The sequence below is a fragment of the Geotrypetes seraphini genome, chromosome 2 (genome assembly GCF_902459505.1).
Source record: "Geotrypetes seraphini chromosome 2, aGeoSer1.1, whole genome shotgun sequence".
Taxonomy (NCBI): Eukaryota; Metazoa; Chordata; class Amphibia; order Gymnophiona; family Dermophiidae; genus Geotrypetes; species Geotrypetes seraphini.
In genome coordinates this window covers 125,093,692-125,119,175 of record NC_047085.1, presented here as the reverse complement: position 1 = coordinate 125,119,175, position 25,484 = coordinate 125,093,692, and the positions used below count along the sequence as shown (strand labels likewise).

At 44.8% G+C, this 25,484-nt stretch overlaps 1 protein-coding gene across 3 annotated transcripts in view; it reads right to left on the bottom strand.

Moving 5' to 3' along the window:
* PRKDC (protein kinase, DNA-activated, catalytic subunit) overlaps nt 1–25,484 on the bottom strand; it is a 524,414-nt gene that overhangs the window by 139,868 nt on the left and 359,062 nt on the right. For all 3 annotated transcript variants that reach the window (XM_033933710.1, XM_033933711.1, XM_033933712.1), the window contains one exon: nt 12,989–13,204. In XM_033933710.1, the coding sequence (XP_033789601.1) occupies nt 12,989–13,204 (216 nt within the window). The remainder of the gene's footprint in view (nt 1–12,988; nt 13,205–25,484) is intronic.

Genomic DNA, 25,484 nt, shown 5'->3' with positions numbered 1-25,484 from the left:
ACCCATGTACTGACTAAATGTATCTTTATGGTAATCCACCTGTATCCCTTACACTGACAAAATGCATCTTGATAGTAAACCACTTGTATTGTAACCCACTTGCATCCCATGTACTGACAAAATATATCTTTACTGTAACCCACTTGTATCCCATGTACTGACAAAATGAATCTTTAATGTAAACCACTTGCATCCCATGTACTGACTAAACGTATCTTTATTGTAAACCGTTTCCACCCCATGTACTGTCAAATGTATTTTTATTGTAAACCGCTTCGAACTTCACGGTATAGCGGTATATAAGAAATAAATTATTATTATTATTATAAAGGATATGAGATGATGGTCAGAGAAGGGAAAAACTGAAGTAGAAAATTTGGCAATTGAGCAGTCAGAGAAGAGGACAAAATCAAGGCAGTGGCTATTCTGGTGTGTAGGGTACTGGAGCACAGCTGAGGAGTGAGTGAAGATATTAGGGAAGAAAATATGAGATGTAGAAAATCAGAGGTGGCCTCAGCATGAATGTTAAAATAACCAAGGATGAGGGAAGAAGACAAAGGTTTAAGAAAGACAGAGAGCCAGGTGTCAAGATCCGTGAGAAAAGAAGATATGGGTTTGTCAGTGGGTTGATAAATAACCGATATTCGGAGAGGAAGGGGATCAAACATACTGATGGACTTTGAAAGAGGAGTAGTGAGACTGAGGTAGTACTTTGTGAAATGCATGCCACTGCTGGCACACCTTTGGCCCAGAGAGAGATTTCTTTGCTTACCATGGAGAAACTGGGTGTAGGTAATTTAGACTCACATAAAAAGTTACTCTAACATGGGAGCCTCTTTAGAGCTAGTTAAGTCCTTGTTTAAAAACCATAAGTTTAAGAACTAAAAGCGTTTTTGATTAACAACAGGGCAGGAGGGGAGCATGAGCCAGTGAGGTTAATTCCCTTTCTAGTGTGCTTGTGAAACATATACAACACATAGGGATCTGAGGCTCAGCCCCTTAGATAGTAACCAAAAAGGTATTAAGTTTATGAGCTATTCATAGTGGATTTACACCTCTGGATAACTTGGACTAAGAAAATTGAAATGACATTTGAGAAGGGTATTTTTTTGAAATGAATATATGTTCTTTCTCATCCTGTATATAATTTTGGTGAGCCTCTTTAGAACTCCCTGATGCATATGGCTGTTGTAGAATTATATATATCTATATATGAAATCTTACTCACAGGTGCAAGATAATTTGATTGTAGAGCCCCCCAGGGGATAGTGCTGGGAGGAGTGTGAGCAAGAATAAAAGGAGTTTTATGATTAGAAGAGGGTGGGATTGGAATCTTAAGGGATAGAGTGATAGATGTGACAATATATTGCTATTGTAATAGCAAGAGGGTGTAAACCTGATTGGAATCCAATTATAGTTTGCCATGATATGTATCTTTTGTATGGTATCAAATTGACAATAAAAAGATTTTTTAAAAAAAGATCTTCTTTAATTATGTAAGAACCATGATCTACACTGTATCATGTGATTTCCACTAGCCTAGCGCAAAGATTCTTCCAGAACTTTCTAATTAAAGATTTAGAATATGTACTGTCAGGAAGAAGGTCATTAGTTCACAGGTATCATGACCTTGAAAAAAAATGCATGCATTGCTCTACCATACTAAGGCTGTCAGATCCTGACAGCCAAAAAAGCAAACATTTCCAGCACTTCATATCTCTGTGTGTAAAAATAAACAGCTACACCAGATGTTGCTTTTCATCATGGCTTTGTTTACTTGTGTGTGTTACGATTATGGGGTTTTGCTTAACGTCACTGAACTGATTCTGCATCTACATCTCTGACAAGATTTGGAGCTGGAAAAATTTCTCAGCTGTTTCTCCCTATTCCAAACTCTCTCAAGAGTTAGGGAGTAGGAATTTTTTTAAAATGCAGCTCTTAATTGAAGAATTTTTCTTTCTTCTTTGAATACTGCTGCCACTAGACAGGCAAAGACTCAGAGACCATAGTATTATATTTCTAATTTTAAGTTTCTCTTTGTTGCTGTTGCACCCCTCACAGCCCCTTTAACGGTTTTTCTGCAACCCCTCTATCCTCCTGAGAGAAGGTGGGCTTATTTTGCTATTTTTAACGCTTCTCCTAAAGTCTTAAAGAAAGGAAATGTCTGGGACACAGTTAAAAACTAAGGCCTAAAGAATGACATGGGGACAAATTTGTCCCTGTCCCCACAGGAACTCAATTTCCCTGTCCCATTCCTGTAAGCGCTGCCTTAACCGCACAAGCCTCAAACACTTATGATTTTAAAGTGGTTGAGGCTCGTGCAGATGAGGACAGAGCTTGCAGAAATGGGGAAAAGACAGGAAAATACCGTATTTTCACGCATATAACGCGCGCGTTATACGCGTTTTTACCTACCGCGCATACCCCTCGCGCGTTATACAAATTTTTTTTACATAGTTCCCACCCCGCCCGACGCCCGATTCACCCCCCCCCCCCAGCAGGACCGCTCGCACCCCCACCCCGAACGACCGCTCGCATGCGCTCCCACCCGCACCCGCATCCACGATCGGAGCAAGAGGGAGCCCAAGCCCTCTTGCCCGGCCGACTCCCCAACTCCCCGACAATATCGGGCCAGGAGGGAGCCCAAACCCTCCTGGCCACGGCGACCCCCTACCCCCACCCCGCACTACATTACGGGCAGGAGGGATCCCAGGCCCTCCTGCCCTCGACGCAAACCCCCCTCCCTCCAACGACCGCCCCCCCCCAAGAACCTCCGACCGCCCCCCCAGCCGACCCGCGACCCCCCTGGCCGACCCCCACGACACCCCCACCCCCACCCCCACCCCCCTCCGCCTACTGGTGGGGCCTAAGGCGCGTGGGCCAATCAGAATAGGCCCTGGAGCCTTAGGTCCCACCTGGGGGCGCGGCCTGAGGCACACGGTCGGGTTGGGCCCATGTGCCTCAGGCCGCGCCCCCAGGTGGGACCTAAGGCTCCAGGGCCTATTCTGATTGGCCCACGCGCCTTAGGCCCCACCAGTAGGCGGAGCTTTGGGACGGATGGGCCAATCCGGCCTCATTCCGTCGTTGGCTGCCTGCCGGACAGGCGGGTTTGGCTCCCGTCTGTCCGGCCAACTACCAAAGGTACGGGGAAGGGGGGTGGGGGTGTCGTGGGGGTCGGCCAGGGGGGTCGCGGGTCGGCTGGGGGGGCGGTCGGAGGTTCTTGGGGGGGGGGCCGTCGTTGGAGGGAGGGGGGTTTGCGTCGAGGGCAGGAGGGCCTGGGATCCCTCCTGCCCGTAATGTAGTGCGGGGTGGGGGTAGGGGGTCGCCGTGGCCAGGAGGGTTTGGGCTCCCTTCTGGCCTGATATTGTCGGGGAGTCGGCGGTCCTTCGGGGTGGGGGTGCGAGTGGTCCTGCCGGGGGGGGGATGTATCGGACGTCGGGGGGGGGGCATCAGGCTTTCAGGATGGGGACAGACCTTCAAGGGGGACAGGCAGACCTTCAAGGGGGGACAGGACTTCAAGGGGGACAGGCAGACCGAAGGGAGTGAAAAAGCTATAAAATAAACCCACTAGCGTGTCAATGTGTTGAGAGGAAGAGGTGGTCTGGGAAATTCTGCTGAGAAAACTCCGGGTCCATTTCCACCCCCCAGTTACCCTAGTCCACTCCACTCAACTGGTTCACATACTGAGTGGGTCTTTGGGTGTTGTTCCTGGGATCTCTTTCAGTGGTTTGTCAGTATCTCCTTGTGGTGAACGGAGAGTCGGGACAGCGCACGGAGAGTCGGGGCAGTGCACGGAAAGTAAGGGAGGGTGAACGGAGAGTCGGGACAGCGCACGGAGAGGCGGGGCAGTGCACGGAAAGTCAGGGAGGGTGAACGGATAGTCGGGACAGCGCACGGAGAGTCGGTGAGGGCGAAAGGAGAGTCGGGGTGGCCAGAGGAGAGTCGGGGAGGGCGAAAGGACAGTCGGGCTGCATGCGCGGTATACCCGTGAGCGCGGTATACAAAAGTTTTTGTACATAAAATCGTGGTTTCTGCGCGCTATACCCGTGTGCGCGTTTTACACAGGTGCGCGTTATCTGCGTGAAAATACGGTAACTTGCCGGGATGAGACGGGAAAATGAGTTCCCGCAGGGATGGGGAAAAATTTGTCCCCATGTCATTCTCTACTAAGGCCCTCTTTTACAAAGCTACAGTAGAGGTTTCTACCGCAGGCCAGTGAGGTGAATAATCCAATGCTCATAGGAATTCTATGAGTGTTGGAGCATTTACCTTACAAAGCAACAGGAGATGCTACCTTATCAAGGCAGATACTCAAAGAAAACAGAGAAGACGACCAGGTGGTACTCAATATCTTTATTCTATGAAGACTTATTGAATAAAGATATTGAGTACCACCTGGTCACTTTCTCTGTTTTCTTGGAGCCATTTACCTTGCCAGACCACAGTAGAAATCTCTACCGCAGCTTTGTAAAAGCCAAAGTAAATTAGAGAATGACATGGTGACAGAATTCATCATTGTTCCCCTCCCTACGGATAATCGCAGAATACTATCCCCATGTCATTCTTTAAGAAGAGAGAGAAGAATCAGGGTATGAATGGGCACAGCCACTGACCCTCAATCCTCGTATTAAAGAATGCTGGTGTAGAAGGACTGAGGTGAGCTAGACACTAAAGAATGACACAGGATGGTTTCCCATGGTTATCCGCAGGACGGTGATGAATTCTGTCACCGTGTCATTCTCTAGCGTAAATCAAAGAAAGGTGAAGCGACCACAATAGAAAAGCCAGGAGAGAATGAGTCAGAGCAATAAGGTTGAGAATAGCAGGGTAGAAAATGCAGAGTGGCAAGGTAAACATTTAAACACAGTTTTGATTTTGGAATGTTTCAGGCTATTTTATTTGCATTTTAAAATCATTTTAAATGTTTTAGGTTTAATAACCGAGTTCTTTACTGAGTCCTGAGTTACTTTTCTATATTTGAACTATTTTCTGCCATTTTTATCATAATCTTTTTTATTTTTTTATAGCTGGGGAGTGTATTATACAGTATACCACCAAGGCCAATATTCAACAAGATGGGCAGTATATAATTTAAATAAATATCACCAGTACTATCCATTATATAGTCCTACTGAGTATACAAGTACAAACTGGTGAACATCCAAATTAGACATTTCACATGCTGGGTTCTTGTATGCCCCAGCTAGACATGTGTACATTTACTCCCCAATCCTATATAGTGCGTTGAAAGGTAGGCATTAATTAGGTGATAAAACAGGGGTGTTCTAGCGCATAACTGCAAAGGAGGTGTTCACATGGGAAGAACACTATTTAAGTATGTGCTTTACTGAATGTTGTCAGGCATCTAACTGTTGCATTTAGGTGCATTTATTTTGTTCAAGCCAGGCTGGAAGACTTGAACATCGAGGCCAAAAGAATTGCCAGAATGGATTCTCTCTCCCACATGATTGGGCTAGAGACTCCGTTCTGTGAATTCAAATAACAGACAAGGCAAAGCCATGTAATAAACAAATAGGTTTTATTACTAGTGCTCTCAGTGTTCTTCAAAGGGAGAAACCAAGGACAAACAGATTTATACCCTATGTGACATCATTTGTAATAATTATCATGCTTTAGAATACAATGGCACAGTTGATCACATGACTTCCTTTCCAAAAATGCCTTACGTCAATGTTAACATTAAAAGTCCATTCTGTTAAGTTTTTAAACCCAGCAGGTGGCAGTATTTCACTTTTTCTTTCTAAATCACTTTTGATCTCTGACCTTTTCAAATATCAATCATGTCAGTAAGAAGCCTAGTCTTGACATCTACATCCTGGCATCCATATGACCTCCCAATTAGCATTGTATGTTCTAATCTACAAGGAACACATTCTCTCTGGAAAACACCCAAATTTCTTGCTCCTCTGGAGAACCTTATCCCCATGGATATATATAAAGAATGGTACATAAATTTGACTGTCTTAAGAGTCACAAAATCAACCTTCTGAACTTCTGTTGCATAGCTAGAATGTAGAATCAGCAATTTAGACAAAATGCTAATCTATTACAAGGCCTCAAGGCCAAGTTTCTAATGTACGGTACTGTGTTAATTCACTTGATTTTGATTCATTCACAATCTCGGTTTTCATATCATCAGTGACAACTATCACATACCTATAAATTCCAAGAAATTGGCAACAATTTATATCTGCCATTCCAACAAGCATAAGTGATGGCATCTAACTGTAGACTTAGGCTAGTAATCTTTAACGGATTAGGTGCAGAAATTTACCATTGCAGAATACTAACCCAGTGCCTAGATTTTGGGTACCATTTAGGGTTTCTTCTATCAAACTGCGCTTCACGATAATGATATCGTTTCATCAGGGCTCTGCAAAAAAGAACATACATTCAAAATTGTTCTCTTATTGTTTACAGCACGCTTAAATTTTTTTAAAAAACAATGCTATGCTAATGCAATTTTTTCATTACAGAACTGAATGCAAGAAGGTTATTTCTCCTGCTACTTCAGGTATTATTTTTGATTTAAGCGTGCTGTAAACAATAAGAGAACAATTTTGAATGCATGGCGTTTTTTTTTGCAGAGCCCTTATGAAATGATATCATTATCATGAAACGTTGGCCATCGTTGGCATTTCATAACAGTGGCAACATACATGAGCTTAGCTTCAACGTTTAGCTTTGGCACTTCAACAACGCAATCTAAGAAGCAACAACAGACTAAATCAGCAACAGCAGCAGAACAACATAAAGGTAAGAATGGTTTGCTTTTCATTTTCCAGGACAGTTTGTTTGATTATTCTTGTCAAATATCAGTACAACTTGCTGCAATAGCTATAAGGGTTTTTTGGCTGGTGATTGAAGCTTGAGGGGAGCCAAGATTTTGTCTAGCTCTCACTCATAGCCCAGGTGAAAAAATGTGCACCTCGCGGCTTCTGAGGCTTTTCCCCTTATTCAGTATGGGGCTCATAATCGAAATGGAAATACATCTAAAAACTGGCCTAAATCAGCACTTAGACGATCAGTGAGACAAGTCGTCCAAGTGCCGATAATCGAACCGGGTTTTAGACGTATCTAAAAACAGCTTAGTCCTTCACAGTGCTGCAGTATGCCTAGAGCTAAAAGGAGCATTACAGAAGGAGTGGTGAGGGTGGGATTTGGGCAGGACATGGGCCGTCCTAGACTTAGTCATACTGCATGTATAACTGAAAGTTTAACAACAATGCCTAGATGGAACTTGGACGTTGTGACTTAGGCCATCTAAAACCAGGTCTAAGTCACAAGAAGGTATCCAAAGTAACCAGATAATCACTGCAGGGACAAAGTACAGACCCCTACACATTCCCCCAGTGATCACTGACCCCTCCACCCAACCTCTATAAAATTCATAATAAAAACATCACATATCTGCCTCCAGAACATCAGCACCTGGCAGCCTGGCATAGGAAAGCCTAGTAGAGTTTCAAGTTTCAAGTTTAATCTTTATTTGATAAATCGCTTATAATAATATCTAAGCGATGTACAATATAAAAACCATCAGATTGTGGTAATACATTTAGATAACAAAAGTCAATTAAAAGACAGACAATATTGGACTGACACGAGGGGTTGGGAAAAAAGGGAAAAAGTTACAATGTTGTTTTACAATAGAAATTAACATCAAAAGGAAAGCACATTAGGTAATAATGGGTTAAGAAAATCTAATAAGAATGTGAAAACTTGAAAAGTTATGTTCTATGAGTCGTATGCATCTTGAAATAGATATGTTTTTAAAATTTTCTTAAATGTGACAAGGTCTGTTTCGCTTTTAATATAGTTTGGAAGGGAATTCCATAATGTAGGGGCTTTCACAGAAAACATATCATTTCGTCTTGTACCTATGATTCTTAGCGAAGGGATTGAAAGTAATTGCAATGAGGAGGATCTTAACGGACGAGAGGATTTGTATGGGACAATCATTTTTGTAATGAATTGGGGTTCGTTAAAGGTCAGCGTTTTGTAAACCAAAAATAAAGTTTTAAAGGTAATTCGATGAGTTATGGGAAGCCAATGTGATTTGATTAATAAGGGGGTAACATGATCGAATTTCTTTGCTTTATGAATTAATTTGCATGATGTATTTTGGACGATTTGGAGACGTCTATTTTCTTTTTGAGTTATGTTGATTAGGAGAGAATTACAGTAGTCCAGTTTAGAGATGATAAGAGAGTGAACTAAAATATTGAGTGATTTATCGTCCAAGAAAGTAGAAATTGAACGTAAGAGCCGTAATCTGTAAAAACATGATCTTACTATTTCACTAATATGATCATGAAAAGATAGATCTACATCTATTATTAGAGCTGAACAGAGGTGGCTTAAGCGGTCTGGGGGGTGGGCTAGTGAACCATGGAGAGGAGGACCCAGGCTCATAAGCCACTCTAACCAATGCATGCATGGTGAAACATGTGCACCCCCCAAAACCCTTATGTACTGCCATATAAGTGGCACCTGGAGCCATAAGGGCTATTGGGGTGGTAGTCAAGTGTGTCTAGTAGGTTCTGGGGAGTGTTTTGGGGGGCTCACCATGACCTATAAGGTTGTTGTGGTGAGAAGTGTATGTGGCACCCTTTTTTGAAATTCACAACTGTGCCCTGTAAGGTACCCCACTACTCTGGTGCAATGTTTGGGTGTCCAGTCCATCACTTTGCTGACCCCAGGCGTTTTTGACTTGGATGAATTTTTGGATGAAAATGAGGTATAAAGATAGATGACTTAGCGGTTTGGACAATCAGACGGCTGGATGATTTAAAAAAAAAAAATATATATATATATATATATATTTATTTTTTTTTTTCAAAAATTGACTTTTTACATGTCCGACTTTGGGCGACTAGCAACTTAGGCTCAAAATGGACTTAGACATATCTTTTGATTATGCCCCTCTATCTTGAAGGTTTGGTATAAGTGGGGTTTTTTTTTACAGTTGGAATACTGACATTTCCACACCTATGTGCACATCTCTGCTGATATTTTGGTCATATAAGCACCTTTCTTAGGTTTCACTGGCAGATTATTACTATTCACATGCATAAATAATACGTGTCATTGGCACCGCTCGTGGAAGACACAAATCCAACTCTCTTTTCAATTGCATAAATATTTATACATCCAGCTGCAGCCAATTTTGTTTTAAAGCACTTAAGCTATCAGTACCGGCTGTGTAAATGCTTTTGAACAGTGATGAGTCTAATTTTCGGAAATGCCTAGGGCAGTTGTCTTCAATGCAAGGCCCACAAGCCAAAGACAGCCTGCATATACCTACTGGGCAACCAGCGCATCTGTCTGGAGTTCCATCCCCCCCATGGATCTGGTAGTTGCTTCATGCTTCTCCTTTCCAACAGCTGCTCTCACTCTTCGGGCCTCCGATAGCGTGAAGTAAACATGCTGCCTTCAGCAGCCTTGAAGCTTTCCTTCTGCTACTGCTTCCTGTTCTCATTTTGGTGGGAAGCAGCTATCAGAGGGAAAGCTTCCGGGCTGTCAAAGGCAGCATGTTTACTTCACCCATGCTGCTGGCGGTCTGAAGCGGCTGCTGGGAAGAAGGTTGAGCAATCCCATGGGGGGTGGTGTTATGGGGGGGGATTACTAGAGAGATTCTGGACTGCAGTGATGGGAAGGAAAGAGAGGGATGCTAGACTTCCAGGAGAGGGAAGGGAAGGACTGATGCCAGATAAGGGTAGGAAGGAGAACGGAAGGAAAAGAGAAGAGAGAGATGCCAGATCAGGGTAGGGAAAAGAAGGAAAGGAGAGAGATACTAGACCATAGGAAGGGAAGGAGAAAGATGTCAGACTACTGGAGGAGGAAGGAAGAAGAGAGAAAAATTCCAGACCAGTGAAGGGAAAGAGAGAGACATTCCAGATTAAGGTAGGGGGAGGGGGAAAGGAAGGAAAGAGAGATGTCAGACTACCAAGGGGAAGGAGGGAAGGGAAGGAGGGGAGAGAGATGACACGGTAAAACAGGGAGACAAGACATTTTTTTAGATATCAGTGATAGGAAACATGATGGCAGATAAAGGCCAAATGGCCTCATCTGCAGTAACCATTATCTCTTTCTCTCTCTGGGAGATCCCACATACCTATCCCAGGCCCTTTTGAATTCAGACACAGTCTCTGTCTCCACCACCTCTTCTGGGAGACTGTTCCATGCATCTACCACCCTTTCTGTAAAAAAGTATTTCCTTAGATTACTCCGGAGCCTATCACCTCTTAACTTCATCCTATGCCCTCTCATTGCAGAGTTTCCTTTTAAATGAAAGAGACTCGACTCAGGTACATTTACATTACATAGGTATTTAAAGTGCAAAAGTGAAGGGGAGAAATATGTAGAAGCTGATAAAGAAAAGGCTGAATTGCTTAACAAATATTTCTGTTTTGTGTTCATGGCTGAAGCACCAGGAGTGGGACCACAGAAGACAAATGTGAATAGGGATGGAGGATCCTGATTGATTTTCAGAGGGCTCAATTCATAAGGTGCTAGCAAAATTAAAGGTATACAAAGAAATAAGGTTAGATGGTGTACATCTGAGGGTGCTAAAGGAACTTAGGGAACTTCTGGTGGCCCACTAACTGATCTTTTCAATGTTTCTCTAGAGTCGGGAGTGGTACCGGAGGACTGGAGAAGGGCAGATGTGGTCCCTCTATACAAAAGTAGAAGTAAGGAAGAAGTAGGGAACTACAGGCCAATAAGTCTGACTTCTGTGGTAAGCAAATTAATAGAAACGCTTTTAAAACATAGAATGGTGAAGTTTCTGGAATCTGGTGGATTCAGACAAATCTGATCAATTTCTTTGACTGGGTGATCAGAGAATTGGGTAGAAGGAGTGCACTAGATTTGGTGTATTTATATTTTAGCAGACTTTGACAGTGTTCCATATACACGTCTAAATAAACTGAGTGCCCTTGGGATAGGCCCCAAAGTGACGGGCTGGGTCAAGAACTGGTTGAGTGGAAAGCAACAGAGGGTGGAAAGCAACAGAGGGTAATGGTCAATGGACATCGCTCTGAGGAAAGGGATGTTAACCAGTGGTGTGCCTCAAAGTTCTGTTCTTGGGCCTTTTTTTTAACATTTTATAAGCAATATTGCTGAAGGACTGACTGTCAGGTAAGATTTGCCTCTTTGCAGATGCAAGGTCATGAATTTGGGTTGCAAAAACCCGAAAGAACGGTACAGTTTAGTGGGTGAAGAACTTATGTGCATGACAGAAGAGCGGGACTTGGGTGTGATTGTATGATCTTAAGGTGGCCAAACAGGTTGAAAAGGTGATGTCAAAAGCTAGAAGGATGCTAGGGTACATAGAAAGAGGTATGGCCAGTAGGAAAAAAGATGTATTAATGCCTATGTATAAGACTCATTTAGAATATTATGTACAATGCTGGAGATCGCACCTTCAAAAAGATATAAAAAGGATATAGTTGGTCCAGAGGAAGGCTACTAAAATGGTGAGTGGTCTTCATCATAAGGCATATAGGGACAGACTTAAAGATCTCAATATGTATACTTTAGAGGAAAGGAGGAAGAAGGGAGATATTTATCGGATCATAAGCCTTCTGAAGAAATGTACTATATCTGTCCCTGAAACTTAACTAGTCTTAAGCTAGTGTTTAGAAAGACAGTCAATAAAATCTAGAGGCCAATTGAATTTCAGTTTCAGTTACAGTGCTGAAACTGGCTCAAAATTATTTTTCTTTCTGGTTACAGCTGAAAGGCTTGTTGAGAAGTCCTTGTTAAAATGTTGTCACTATGTGCTTGCTTGCAGTTCCTGGGACTGGAAAGTAATAATCTCTTATGGGTTTAGCAGTCAGTGATTTGGGGAGGCTAAAATGGATGTGGCTGGGGTATAGCTTCAGTCTATAAATATTTATCAAATGCCAAAAAGAATAAAGTATCAATAAAAAAAATTAACCCAATTAAGGAGTAAGCAATAACAAAACCAAAATGAGAAGATTCTCAAAACTTTACGGTAAAATCCGACGGGCTGCTACTAAGGTCGCTATTGTAACAATTTGAAAAAAGCGAGTCATTCTCAAAAGATCCCACATGCAAATGAGGTTCGCAGATGTTCACGTAGGTTCACTAAATATACTTTAGATTAATCACTGGTGGAAGCAATCAGCACATGCGCAGAATATACCTGTATATTAAAAAATATATATATTTGAAGATTGCGGCAGGAGAGATGCATAACCTCCAGACTCCCGCCGAGCTCAAACAATCCCACAACTACCCTCCTCCACAATGGGAAGGATGCCCACTCCCTCCCTCTATTTAGGAAGTTCAGCTGGAGGGACACTTACTCCACAAAGGCTGGCAGGGCTTCCCCTTCCTGGTGCATCCTAGGATGCTCCGGGGAGAGGCCTAAGGCTCTGATTGGCCTAGGTCAGGGGTAGGCAATTCCAGTCCTTGAGAGCTGGAGCCAGGTCAGGTTTTCAGGATATCCACAATGAATATGTATGAGATGGATTTGCATGCACTGTCTCCTGGAGATGCAAATCTATCTAATGCATATTTATTGTGGATATCCTGAAAACCTGATCTGGCTCCGGCTCTCGAGGACTGGAATTGCCTACCCCTGGCCTAGGTTGCTTAAGACCCCTCTCTGCATTCCTTACTTGGGTATGTCTCCTAGGTCTTGATCATGATTATGCATATTTACAGGTGGGAACACACACAGGCAGGCCTTACATGCATGTAAAATTTATCAGTGTAATTTACAGAATTATTTCCAACATTTAGGTACTCCTATAGCTGGCATGTGCTTGTGCCTAATTTATAGGTACACATCTCAGTTGTTAGGCTAATTTCTTATAAAGTAGACACCTATCAGATGCCCAGATAAAGAACTGCCCTCCATGTGGAGTAATCTTAAGTTCTGCTATCCATGTAGCTGGTCATATTCTTAAAGCAATCTTCACAGATATTTTTATACCTTTAGCTTTGCTGTCCACTTCATCTCCAGGTAAGCCCAATCTCTTCTTCCCAAAATTGGGTCCTAATGGTTTCAAAGCAGTTCTTCGTGATTTCTCATTTTTCTTGCTAGCAAACAGCAAGGATGACGACAAAGATTCTGAAGATGATGGGACAACATACTCCGCCAATGTGTCAATGCTATTTCCAGTTAGCCAGTTATAAGAATTTCTTCCTCCTAGAAAAGAACAAACACATTTCACATCATACCAAAGCAATCCAGCTTATATGTTCATTTATCCACTAAGATTACATTTTACCTGGACAATTGTTCAACAGTTGCTGAGAATACACTATACAGGTATAATAACAATAACTAAATACTCATAGGTGCTCCTAAGGAATTCCTACAGAATTACAAAACTCAAACAAAATAATTCCCCATTTTTTACAGATCACTCCTTTTGGGCTTGGGAAAGTCACTTAATCTCCCATTGCCTCACACAGACTGACTGCAAGCCCTCCAGGGACAAGGAAACTTGGTACTATATCTGAATGAAACATGTTTCAACTTCTATTGAAAAGGTGTGAGCAAAATCCAAAAAAATGGGAAGGTTAGATTACCTTGATAATCTTCTTTCTGTTAACATGGCATATGAGTCTTGACAAGTAAGTTAAGTTGCCCCAATTGCAAGCTGTTGCAGAAAGGAATCATACTTTTTCTTCAGCTCCGCCTTCTTCCTCAATGGGCTGTACTGTCTCTCTTCAGTTTGTACCAAAGCAAGTGATAACCACTACAATAGGAAATATAAGAAGGAGAGGTATGGGGAACTTCCCCGACAAGACACTTCTGTTCTGCTCTGTAACAAGTACAATGAATAACGTTAATCAAAACAAATCATATAAAACAAGTGGAATAACCAATCCACCTGAGTACAACCAGCACTAACATTCATGGAGCTTTTATACTCTCAAATGCATTTGTAATGATACCATGGCATTTTATTCATAACACCTAACTGGCAGGAGAAGATCTTAATTCTGGACAGACATACTTGTCTGAGCTATTAAGCAGGTGAATAATTACACTGACAGGGCGGGGCATCGGGACTCGTATGCCATGTTAACAGAAAGAAGATTATCGAGGTAAGAACCTAATCTTCCCTTTGTTACACTTAGCATACGAGTCTTGACAAGTGGGTCATATCAAAGCAGTCCCTGGAATCTAGGGTGGGACACATGAGCCTGCACCTAAAACTGAGGATCCAAATGTGGCATCCTTTGGTGCTGCTATGTCCACTGTATAAAACTTTGTAAAGGTATGAAGCTTGGACCATGTAGCTGCTCTGCAAATCTCTTCTGGCTGGATCGCCCAGGCCTCCACCCATGAAGCTACACTTCTTGTGGAATGAGCTCTCAAAGATATTAGTGGCTGTTTACCATAGCCAATGTATGTTGACATTATGTTGCAAATCCATCTGGAAAAAGATGCATTAGATACTGGCTTGCCCAGCCTGGTCTTACTAGTTAGGACAAAAAGATGGTTGGAGAGCCGAAAGTCATTTGTCACTTCGAGATAGCGAAGGAGAACTCTCCCCACATATAGTAACTTCAACTGTTTGTACTCTTTCTTTGAACCTGTGGGCTGAAATGCAGGCAGTCTGACCTCTTGATTGATGTGAAAAGCCAAAACTAGCTTCAGCGAAAAGGAAGGAACTGTGCGCAGAGAGACCCCAGCTTCTGTAACCTTAAGGAATGGCTCTCAGCATGAAAGTGCCTGCAACTCCAAGACTTGCCTTGCCAAGGCGATAGCCACTAGGAAGACTGTCTTGATCCAGCAGAGATGCGTCTTGTAAAGGTTCATACAGATCTTTACTGAGACCCTGCAACACAATGTTAAGGTTCCATGATAGAAAAGGTTGTCTTACCAGAGGATGCAGCCTGAGTGTCCTCTTCAAGAATTTGGCTATATCTGAATGAGAAGCAAGAGAACCCTTTACTAATTTGGTTCTGAAACATGACAGGCCAGCTACCTATACCTTGAGAGATCCAACTGCTAGACTCTTTTTGAGTCCAGCCTGTAGAAACGATGGGACTACCGAAATTGGAGCCCTGCAGGGTTCCACATTGTCCTTAGCACACCAAAGTTAAAGCATCTTCCAGGCCTTAACATATGCTGTGACTATCGCCGGCTTCTTAGTTCTAAAGAGAGTAGCAATAACCACCTCCAAATACCCTTTCCAGGCTAAAGCAGTGCACTTAAGAGCCAAGCCATAAGAATAAAGTGTTGCCAATTTTTCATGGGTGTCGGGCACTGTGACAGTAACTCTAGATGTGCCGGTAGTTTGAGAACTCTGTCTCTCTGCAGACACAATAGAATCACATACCAAGGATGTCGCTACCCGAATTACCAAGCCCAGGTGGAGAACTATTCTGGTCTATCATAGGCCATGTGGGAAACACGTACAGCAGCTTTCACTGGCCATAGTTGTACTAAAGCATCCAGTCTGTTACTTCCGGCCTTGGATCTTTGGCTGAAGAAACAATTTACTTTCTTGTTCACTGCCAAAACCATCAGATCGACTGCATAATGCATTGAAAGGCTGCCCGGGACAACAACTACTCCCTCAGGTCCAAAGACTGCCAGCTGAGATAGTAGATGTGTACATTCTCCACTCTTGCTACACGAGTCACAGAGATCGCTAGGAGATGGATCTCTGCCCAATGGAACAGCTGGGCCTCCAGGCTTAATGGAGCACTTCTGGTGCCTTCCTGCTAGTTAACATATGCCACCACTGTGGGATTGTCTGAAAACATTTTGATGGCTTTGCCGTACAGGGATTTCCCCCAGTGTCTGTAATGCCAACTGTGTGGCTCTCAGCTCCAGTCTATTTACTGAACATTTTCTTTGAGAGGGAGTCCATTGGCCTTGAATTGAATGGCCACTGCAATGAGTCCCCCAGAAGTAAAGACTGGCATCTGTGGTCAGTTATCACCCACAATACTATCCGGAGGGGCATGCCACTTGACAGAGACTCTCACCGAAGCCACCAATGCAAGATGTGCCATGCTTTCTCTGCCCAGGCCAGATGCATCTGGGGATCTGTCTGCGGAGACCAGCGAGACAACAGGGTTTCCTGAGTGGACGCATGTGAGCCTTCGCCCAAGAAACCACTTCTATGGTTGCCGCCATGGACTATAATACCTGGAGATAGTGCCATGCCGAAGGCACTGGCATCGTGAGGTCTGAAATTTGTCTCCAGATCTTTTGTTTGCGTGGCTTGGGAAGAAAACAAATTCCCAAATACTCTAGGGATTGGGATGATACTAAGTGGCTTTTCCAGAACTTGACTATCCAACCCAGATTCCGCAGCAGTTGGACCACTTCTGCAACTACCTTTTCTCCCTCCAACTTGGATGGTGCTCTGAACAACCAATCATCCAAATATGGATGCACCTGAATTCCAGCCTTGCGTCACTACCACCACCATCACCTTGGTGAATGTGTGTGGTGCTGTTGCCAGATCATAGGGGAACATGAAGAACTGGAAATGTCTCCCCAGAACATGGAACCTTAGATACGCTCTGGGAATATGCCTAGGCCTCTATTACATCCAGGGAGGCTAAAAATTCCCCTGGAACCACCACCACAATGATCGATCTCTATGCGGAACCGCAGCACTTTTAGTGCTTCATTGATGAACTTCTGATCCAGAACTGGTCTCCAGTTGTCTGAATCTTTCTTGGGCACAATGAAGTATATAGAATATCTGCCCAAATCTGATTCTTTGGGAGGCATGGGAATGTCTAAAAGCCCTGACACTGTTGCCTGGAATTTGATCACTTTCTATGGCCAGCCGGCTGGCCAGCTACCTTTAGAGTCTACAAATAGATCCGTGACAGGTGACACATTTCAAGCTTATAACCTTCTCGAATGAGGTCCAGCACCCAGTGGTCTGAGCAAATCAGCTCCCAAGCCTCTCAATTAGCCAACAACGTGCCACCTATCTGTGGAGGTATGGCTACTGACTTGGCATTATTGAGACTTCTTAGAGGCTGCTGTGGTGCGAGAACTTGAGGATTGAGGTTGCCTAAAGCTTCTATAGCTCTGTCTAGAACAGGGGTGTCCAACTTTTTGGCTTCCCTGGGCCGCATTGGCTGAAAAAAATGTTTCTGGGGCCGCACAAACACGCAAATGCTGCAGCAAGACAGAGGAGGGAGCCGGCAAGATGGTAAACACCCGGGGGCAGCAGAGGAAAACACTGCATCACCCTCAACCGGAGCCGCACAAAATACTTCATGGGGCCACAGGATGGACAACCCTGGTCTAGATACTTGATATGATCTTTGAATACGGGTTCTTTCTGAATACTGACAAAAATCACTGAAAGCCTCGAAAATTAGCTCAACCTGATCTTCTAGGGGCTTGTAGTCTGCTTTTAGACAAAACTTTAGGGTGGTAATCTGCCAACACTGGCCATAAAATCATCTAATCCCTTAAAAGAAAACCTGCTTAGTGTTGCTTTAGAAGCCAAAACTCCCGCCCATTGCCTTATCTAGAACATTCTATGAGTGGACATAGCATAAGCAGAAACCTTGCTCATGACTTTAATTATATCATAAAGAGCATCTGCTACATAGTCAGCTCCTACCATCACCAGCTGGGGGTAAACATCGCCATCCGCTGAGGGAGTCCAATGCAATCTGGTATGACAAGTGTGTGCCACAAACGAGGCCATTACTGCTGTCACCTCGAACTGTCTTTTAAGGACAACATGTATCCTGCAACATTTATCCTGACCACCTTCTAGGCTCTTTCTGCCTCCCTATCTTCATGTCTCACCTAGGTACTCCACCCCGGCCCACAAAATCTATCACCTACCGTAAAAAAATCACGAGTGAACTGTTCTGGACCCAATTTCTTAATCAATTTCCCCCTTCTCCTAAACACGCAGACCCAGAATCCAACTGGCATAATTGGGTTACCCTTTCCGGGACTACCTACCTCGCTCTGGCCCCTTTAGCCACAAAATCTACCTCCTACTCCCACAAAGCCCCCTGGTACCTTCCATACCACAGGGAACTAAAACAGAAATGTTGAGCCCTGGAACGGAAATGGAAAAAATAAAAAAAACCCTCAGACAGACAATCCTGGCGAGACAACATCAAGTACTATAACACAGTACTAAAAAAAGCAAGAAAGAATTTCTACGGAGATAAAATCGCCAAATCAAAAAATCAAAATAGTACTCTGTTCAACATCTGGCGAAACTTAACCTCAAAAAACGACTCCACCTTTCCCCTCTCCCCTCCATCCGCAAACGACTTAGCCTAATTTTTCAATGAAAAGATTTCCACCATAAGGAGCTCTTTCCCCCCAGTAGTCTCTTACAACTCTCTTCCTCCCAATGACTCAAACCCTATCCCAGCGGATAGATCCTGGACGACATTTGAACCCATAACCGAACCCCTGATCTCTAAACTCTGTCTCAGACTGAAATCCTGCAAATGCATCTTAGATCCTTTCCCCTCCCACCTTTATGAAAACATTCCTGCACAGGCCATCTCTTCCCTTACGAGACTTATTAACTCTGCTCTACAATCTGGCCTGTTCTCCACAAAAATGGGTCACATTGCCTTGTCACCTATCCTGAAAAAAGCCGATCTCGACCCCTCCCTACCATCAAACTACCGTCCCATAGCAAATATCCCTCTACTTACCAAACTCCTAGAAACCATAGTTGCTACCCAGCTCTCTTCCTATCTCGAGAGATTCTCCATTCTTCACTCCTACCAACATGGCTTCAGACCCAGCTTCAGCACCGAATCCCTCCTAGTCTCCCCTAATTTCAAAGGTACAACAACTACATTCACGCAACAAATTCGCTGTCCTATTACAATTCGATCTTTCTTCTGCTTTTGATGTCGTCCACCACGACATACTACTTTACCAACTTTCCGAGATTGAAATTAACTCCACCGTCCTAATGTGGTTCTCAAACTTCCTACGCTCTCGCTCCTACACCGTCAACACAAATGGCACCATGTCCACTCCTTGGACTCCATCTTGCGGTGTCCCTCAAGGATCACCCCTTTTCCCTATTCTCTTTAACATCTACATGTCCTCCCTGGAACTCCTTCAACTATCCCCCCTTGAAACAATCTACACTTAAGCAGATTACAGCCTTATCCTCCTTGAGACTGACCAGAACCTCAACAACCTCCATGAAAACATTACAGCTTGCATAAAGAGACTCCGTGCCTGGTCCTTCTCGGTGCAGATGAAACTAAACGAATCAAAAACAAAATTACTCTGGCTCGGCCCAAAACTCGAACACCTGCCCACCCTTTTCGCACTACCCACAAGCGATACACTACAATTCTCATCCAAGGTCCTTGGCATCATTATCGATTCCTCTCTCTCCCTAAATGACCACCTCAATTCCTTGGCAAAATCATGCTTTTTCAGCCTCCACATGCTGAGGAAAGTTAGATCCTACTTCAGCCAACAACACTTTGCCATCCTTGTCCAATCCATCATCCTCTCCAAACTAGATTACTACAACACCATCTACTTAAATCTATCAAAAAAAGTATTCTAAGACTCCAACTAATCCAGAATACTGCAGCCAAACTGATCTTCTCAAAACGCAAATCTGACCATGCCTCCCCACTCCTTGCCAAACTTCACTGGCTCCCAATAATCTCCAGAATCCATTTCAAATATTCCTGCCTGGCTTTTAAGATCATTCACGGCATCCTCCCTCCACTATCCTTCAACTCCTCCAGTCCCGACTCCTCCAGAACTGCCCAAAGGTATAAACTAGCCTTCCCCTCTCTACGCGGCATCCACTATGCAGGCAAACTGGGAAAATCCCTCCTCTCCAAAATCACAGATCTTTGGAACGACCTCACCAACCCGTTGCGGAACCTGGACTCCCTTCAATTATTCCGCAAACAACTGAAAACCTGGCTTTTCATCAAATTGTAACTCTATCCTCCCCCCCTTTTCACCTCCCTTCTACACGTAAGTTTATGTAATCCTTTTTCTTCTTCTCTACCTACTATTTAAGTTCTTGTAAACCGTGTCGAGCTCCATATTCATGGAGATGATGTGGTATATAAACTTAAGGTTTAGATTAGATTAGATTAGAATGGTACCTCGCTGACTAGGCAGGGAAGTATGCTTCGTAACCTGTGCTATCAAGGAATCCACTTTAGGCTGAATAAACCATGGGGCAGTAAAGGCAGGGACTCTGACTTCTTTTCTCCCCAGTCCTTCTCTGTCTAGTCATCTGGTCCCAGATTGGAAACCTTCTCTGGGAGAGGCATATTTGGGAGACCAAGTGTGTATTCCACCGGTGCAGACGGACCCTGACAACTTAAATAAGTTTTCCACAAGAGACTCACAAAATCAGGGGTAAATCCTTGCGTAGGAAGCCCAGAGGATCCCATCAGGGACTCACCTTGTCATCTCTTGGGCTCTTTAATGCCTACGCTCTTGCATTTCGCCAAATCACTCTCCAAGGGCACTGGGAAGGATTTCCTACCTGACAAATGATCTCCCTGCAATTCCCTAGCCCTAGAGGTACCAGAAGTCTCTGCTCCCTCTCAGCTGCACAAGGACGCTTCTTTGCTGACCATCCAGCACAAACTTGGCACGATACAGTAGAAAGGTCTGAGGAGTCCTTAACTATTGATTTCAAGTAAAATTAAGGTGTTTTGAGGCAGATAGCAGCTTTTAACCAAAATCAGGAAATTCAAGATGGCCGCTGTGGCAGTGTTCTAGCGCCAAAAAATGGATCAGGAAAGCTACAGTAAGTTACAAAAAATTCAGGGAAGGGGTTTTTGGAGGAGGGGAATCCTATATCTAGCTCATAGCACCTAGTCCTATATCTATCATAGTGAGCGAGTAAGACAGCACGCCATAACATTGGTCTGGAGCCCTGATGCAGCTTGGGGGTGAAACGGCAGCTAGCTGGACGTTGGCGAGGACTGGTGGGGATGCAGTGGCATTCTTTAACCAACCATGCATGAACCCTGCCCTGCAGCTAAGTAGCTTTATTTTTCTCAACATTTCAAAATTATTATGTTAAATTGAAGAAGCAAGTTGTGTTTAGCGGGACAGGAGGGGGACCAAGAGCCGGTGAGGATTCATTCCCTTTCCAATGCTGTTGTAAAATCTAGCAACGCACGGGGATCTGAGGCTCTCCCCTTAGCATAGTTCTAAGTGCTTTAAAAGAGCAGGAAGATGTTCTCCAATGAATTTGTGTCTATTTCAAGAATTTAAAACAGTCTGAAAAAGGTATTGGATTAGAAATTGATTGTTTCTTTCTCATTCCAGTGTATATGATTTTGGGGTGAACCCTATATCTAGCCCAGCAACCACCAAAACTGTCTTTTGGAGAAACCCACCCCCCCTATTTTTCCCATAAGCTATAACGGCATTACTCACTGTGGTGTGTTGTACTGCAGCTGGATAGTAGAGAAGACTCTTGCCTCAAACAAGTAAATCCTCAGCCCAGGACCCTTCAATCTTTGGGCTGCCAGTCCGGCTGATGCTGTACTGAGACATCAGACCCCCACAGATCTGCATGCCACAACTGGGGGAGGAAAATGCAGCCCTCCCTCCCAGACCACCGTGGGGCCAAACAGCCTGTACTCAAGTGCCTGATAAATCAGAGGCGAGTCTTGCTCCCAAAGGAATGTTCCCCAAGCTCTTTAACTGTTAGTGCTGCCTGGCTAGACAGGTTCCTTTTCAGTTGCCCTGCCATCAGCATACAGATCATCAGAAGGTCTGTGTCCTCTCCCAAGCAGAGCTGTCCCAGGGCCACTGGGAACTTGAGTACCGCAAGCCTCAAAATATCCAAAAGTAATAAAACTTCTCATAGCAGATCAGAAAGACACCTTCCAGCTCACTTGCAAAAGGAAAAAAACTGAAGAGAGGCAATATAGCCCCCCACTGAGGAAGGAGGTAGAGCTGAAAAAAATGTATATGATTCCTTCTGCAATAGCTCGTGATTAGGGGAACTTAACCCCCTATGTCGGGGCTTGTATGCCTAACAGAAATTAGTGTTACTGAGAGAAACTTCTTTTTTTTTTTTCGAACTAGAACAAATTCATCAATTATACTTAGTGAAATAATCTGATATGAGAGATATATTGAAGAGCCTTTAATCAAATAGCTGAAGCATCCATAAAATTATTTAGGGCAGAGGTCCCCAAAAGCTTTGTTTGTGTGGACTCCTTAATAGCATTCATAAAGTTCAGGGAACCCCTTCTTTCTACTTCATCTCCACCACTCTTCTCAGCCCCCCTCCCTCCCCAGCATCAAGTCTGCACCACTAGCCTTCTTTATTCACTTTGTGAGGAACTGGACGTCCTTCTGGGGAAAGAGCAAGCTCTACCGGCGGGACGGCCTGCACCTGAGCACAGCGGGAACTAGACTACTGGCAGCCAATGTGAGGAAGGAGATCGAGAGGGCTTTAAACTGAGGAGAGGGGGAAAGCCGACAGCTGATCTGATGTTGACGCTTCGGACAACAGTATCCAGAACAGATGTTGAACGGGCTGACTGCAGGGAGGAAGCAGAGGGACCGGAGGATCTTATGATCAGACAGCGAGGGAAACATCAGGTAAAGGGAGCTTGCTGGGAGAAGACTAAGGGGCATGGAGACACAGGGGGACTGGGTGGCACGAGGGCGAAAGCTGAGGGCAATATAGAGGTACCACAAGGCGAGGGGGATCAAACAGAGGCTCAAGGGATGATAGCCCAGGAGGGGAAAATAACCCAGAGGAAAAGCGGGGAAGTGGGGTGGCGGGAATGTGGGGAAGCTGAAAGCTAAGAGGGTAAAGGCTGAGGGCAAAGCAGAAGCACAGGGAACGGGAGAACTGCCCGAAATCCAAGGGCAGGCGGCCCAGGTAAATGCAGAGGTGGAGGAAAAATGACGGGACCTACAGGACCTGCGGTGCTTATACGCAAATGCAAGAAGCCTCATGGCCAAGATGGGTGAACTAGAAGTCGTGGCCAAGGGGGAGGACCTAGATATAATTGGAATTGCAGAAACCTGGTGGACAGAGGAAAATCAATGGGATGTGGCGCTGCCGGGGTACAAGCTCTACAGGAGGGACAGGACCCACAAGAAGGGGGGAGGCATAGCACTATATATAAAGGACTCTATCCACTCGGTCGGGATGGATATGGCAACGAAGGCAGAGGGGCTGGAATCGCTATGGGTCAAATTGCCGGGAAACAAGGGTGCAGGCATAAAACTGGGGCTGTACTATCGCCCACCTGGTACGCCAGAAGGAGTCGGACACGACTTGGAAGCGGAATTGAGACAGGAATGCAGGACTGGAAGTGTAACAGTGATGGGGGACTTCAACTACCCGGGAATAGACTGGAGTACGGGTCACTCCAACTGCACTAGGGAAACAGGATTTGTAGAAGCTGTGAGGGACTGCTTCATGGAGCAACTAGTCAAAGAACCGACGCTAGGGGGTGCTACTCTTGACCTCATCTTAAACGGATTAGGGGGGCCTGCAAGAGGGGTAGAAGTGGGAGGACCACTAGGCAATAGTGATCACAACGCGATCAGATTCACATTAGAAAGGGGGACACCCATAGTAAGGAGGACCGCAACAACTGCGCTCAACTTCAAGAAAGGGAACTATGTTGCTATGAGGGAAATGGTGGGGAGAAAGCTCAGAAACATCTTTAGGATGGAGACTGTGGGAAGCGCCTGGACCCTATTCAGGGACACCCTGCAGGAAGCACAAAGAATGTACGTCCCCAGTTTCAGGAAAGGCTGCAAGAACAAGCGATCAAAGGACCCGGTTTGGATGTCAACTGAAGTAAAGAGGGCAATAAATGACAAAAAAGTATCCTTCCGGAGATGGAAAAAGGACCCAACGGAGGAAAATCACCAGGCGCACAGGAAATGCCAAAAGGAATGCCACCAAGAGGTTAGAAAAGCGAAAGGGGAATACGAAGAGGGGCTGGCCAGGGAGGCGAAAAATTTCAAGGCATTCTTCAGTTACGTAAAGGGGAAGCGACCAGCGAGAGAGGAGGTGGGGCCGTTGGACGATGGGGATAGGAAGGGAGTGATTAAGGAGGATAAAGAGGTAGCTGAGAGGTTGAACACGTTCTTCTCGTCGGTTTTCACGAGCGAAGACACATCTAATATACCGGACTCAGAGGAGCTCATGAGTGGGGAACAGGCCGAAAAACTGGAGCACATAGAGGTAAGTAAGGAGGATGTCCTCAAACAGATAGACAGGTTAAAATGCGGTAAATCACCGGGCTCGGACGGGATCCACCCAAGGGTTCTGAAGGAACTAAGACAAGAAATAGCAGGCACAATCCAGCATGTTTGCAACCTATCCTTGAAAACTGGTGAGGTACCAGAGGACTGGAAATTGGCGAATGTCACACCTATCTTCAAGAAGGGATCGAGGGGTGACCCCGGGAACTACAGGCCGGTGAGCCTGATTTCAATTATAGGGAAGATGGTGGAAGCTATGATCAAGGACGGCATTTGCGAGCACATCGAGAGGAATGGCCTACTGAGAACAAGCCAGCACGGATTCTGTAAGGGAAGGTCGTGCCTAACGAACCTTCTGTACTTCTTTGAGGGAATAAGCAGTCGGGTGGACAATGGGGAACCCATAGACATCATTTACCTCGATTTTCAAAAGGCTTTCGACAAGGTGCCACATGAAAGGCTGCTTAGGAAGCTGTGGAACCACGGGGTGGGAGGGGATATGCACAGATGGATCAAGCACTGGTTGTCGGGTAGACTGCAGAGGGTCGGAGTGAAGGGCCAATATTCTGACTGGCGGGGAGTCACAAGCGGTGTGCCACAGGGATCGGTGCTGGGGCCGTTACTCTTCAACATATTTATCAATGACCTGGAAAAGGAGGCAAAGTGCGAGGTTATAAAATTTGCAGACGATACCAAACTGTGCGGCAGAGTTAGGTCCAGGGAGGAGTGTGAGGACCTGCAAAGGGACCTGGACAAGCTGGAAGACTGGGCAAACAAATGGCAAATGCGCTTTAACGTGGAAAAATGCAAGGTCATGCATATAGGGAAAAAGAACCCGTTGTTCAACTACAAATTGGGGGGGGGCATTGTTGGGAGACAGCAGACTTGAGAGAGACTTGGGTGTGCTGTTGGATGCATCACTGAAGCCATCTGCACAGTGCGCAGCAGCCTTGAAAAAAGCCAACAGGATGCTGGGCATCATAAAGAGGGGCATAACAACCAGGACGCGGGAAGTCATCATGCCATTGTATCGAGCGATGGTGCGTCCACATCTGGAATACTGCGTTCAGTATTGGTCGCCACACCTCAAGAAGGACATGGCGGTACTTGAGAGAGTCCAAAGGAGAGCAACGAAACTGGTAAAAGGGCTGGAACACTGCCCATACGCCGAGAGGTTGGATAGGCTGGGGCTCTTCTCTCTGGAAAAAAGGAGGCTCAGGGGAGATATGATAGAGACCTTCAAGATCATGAGGGG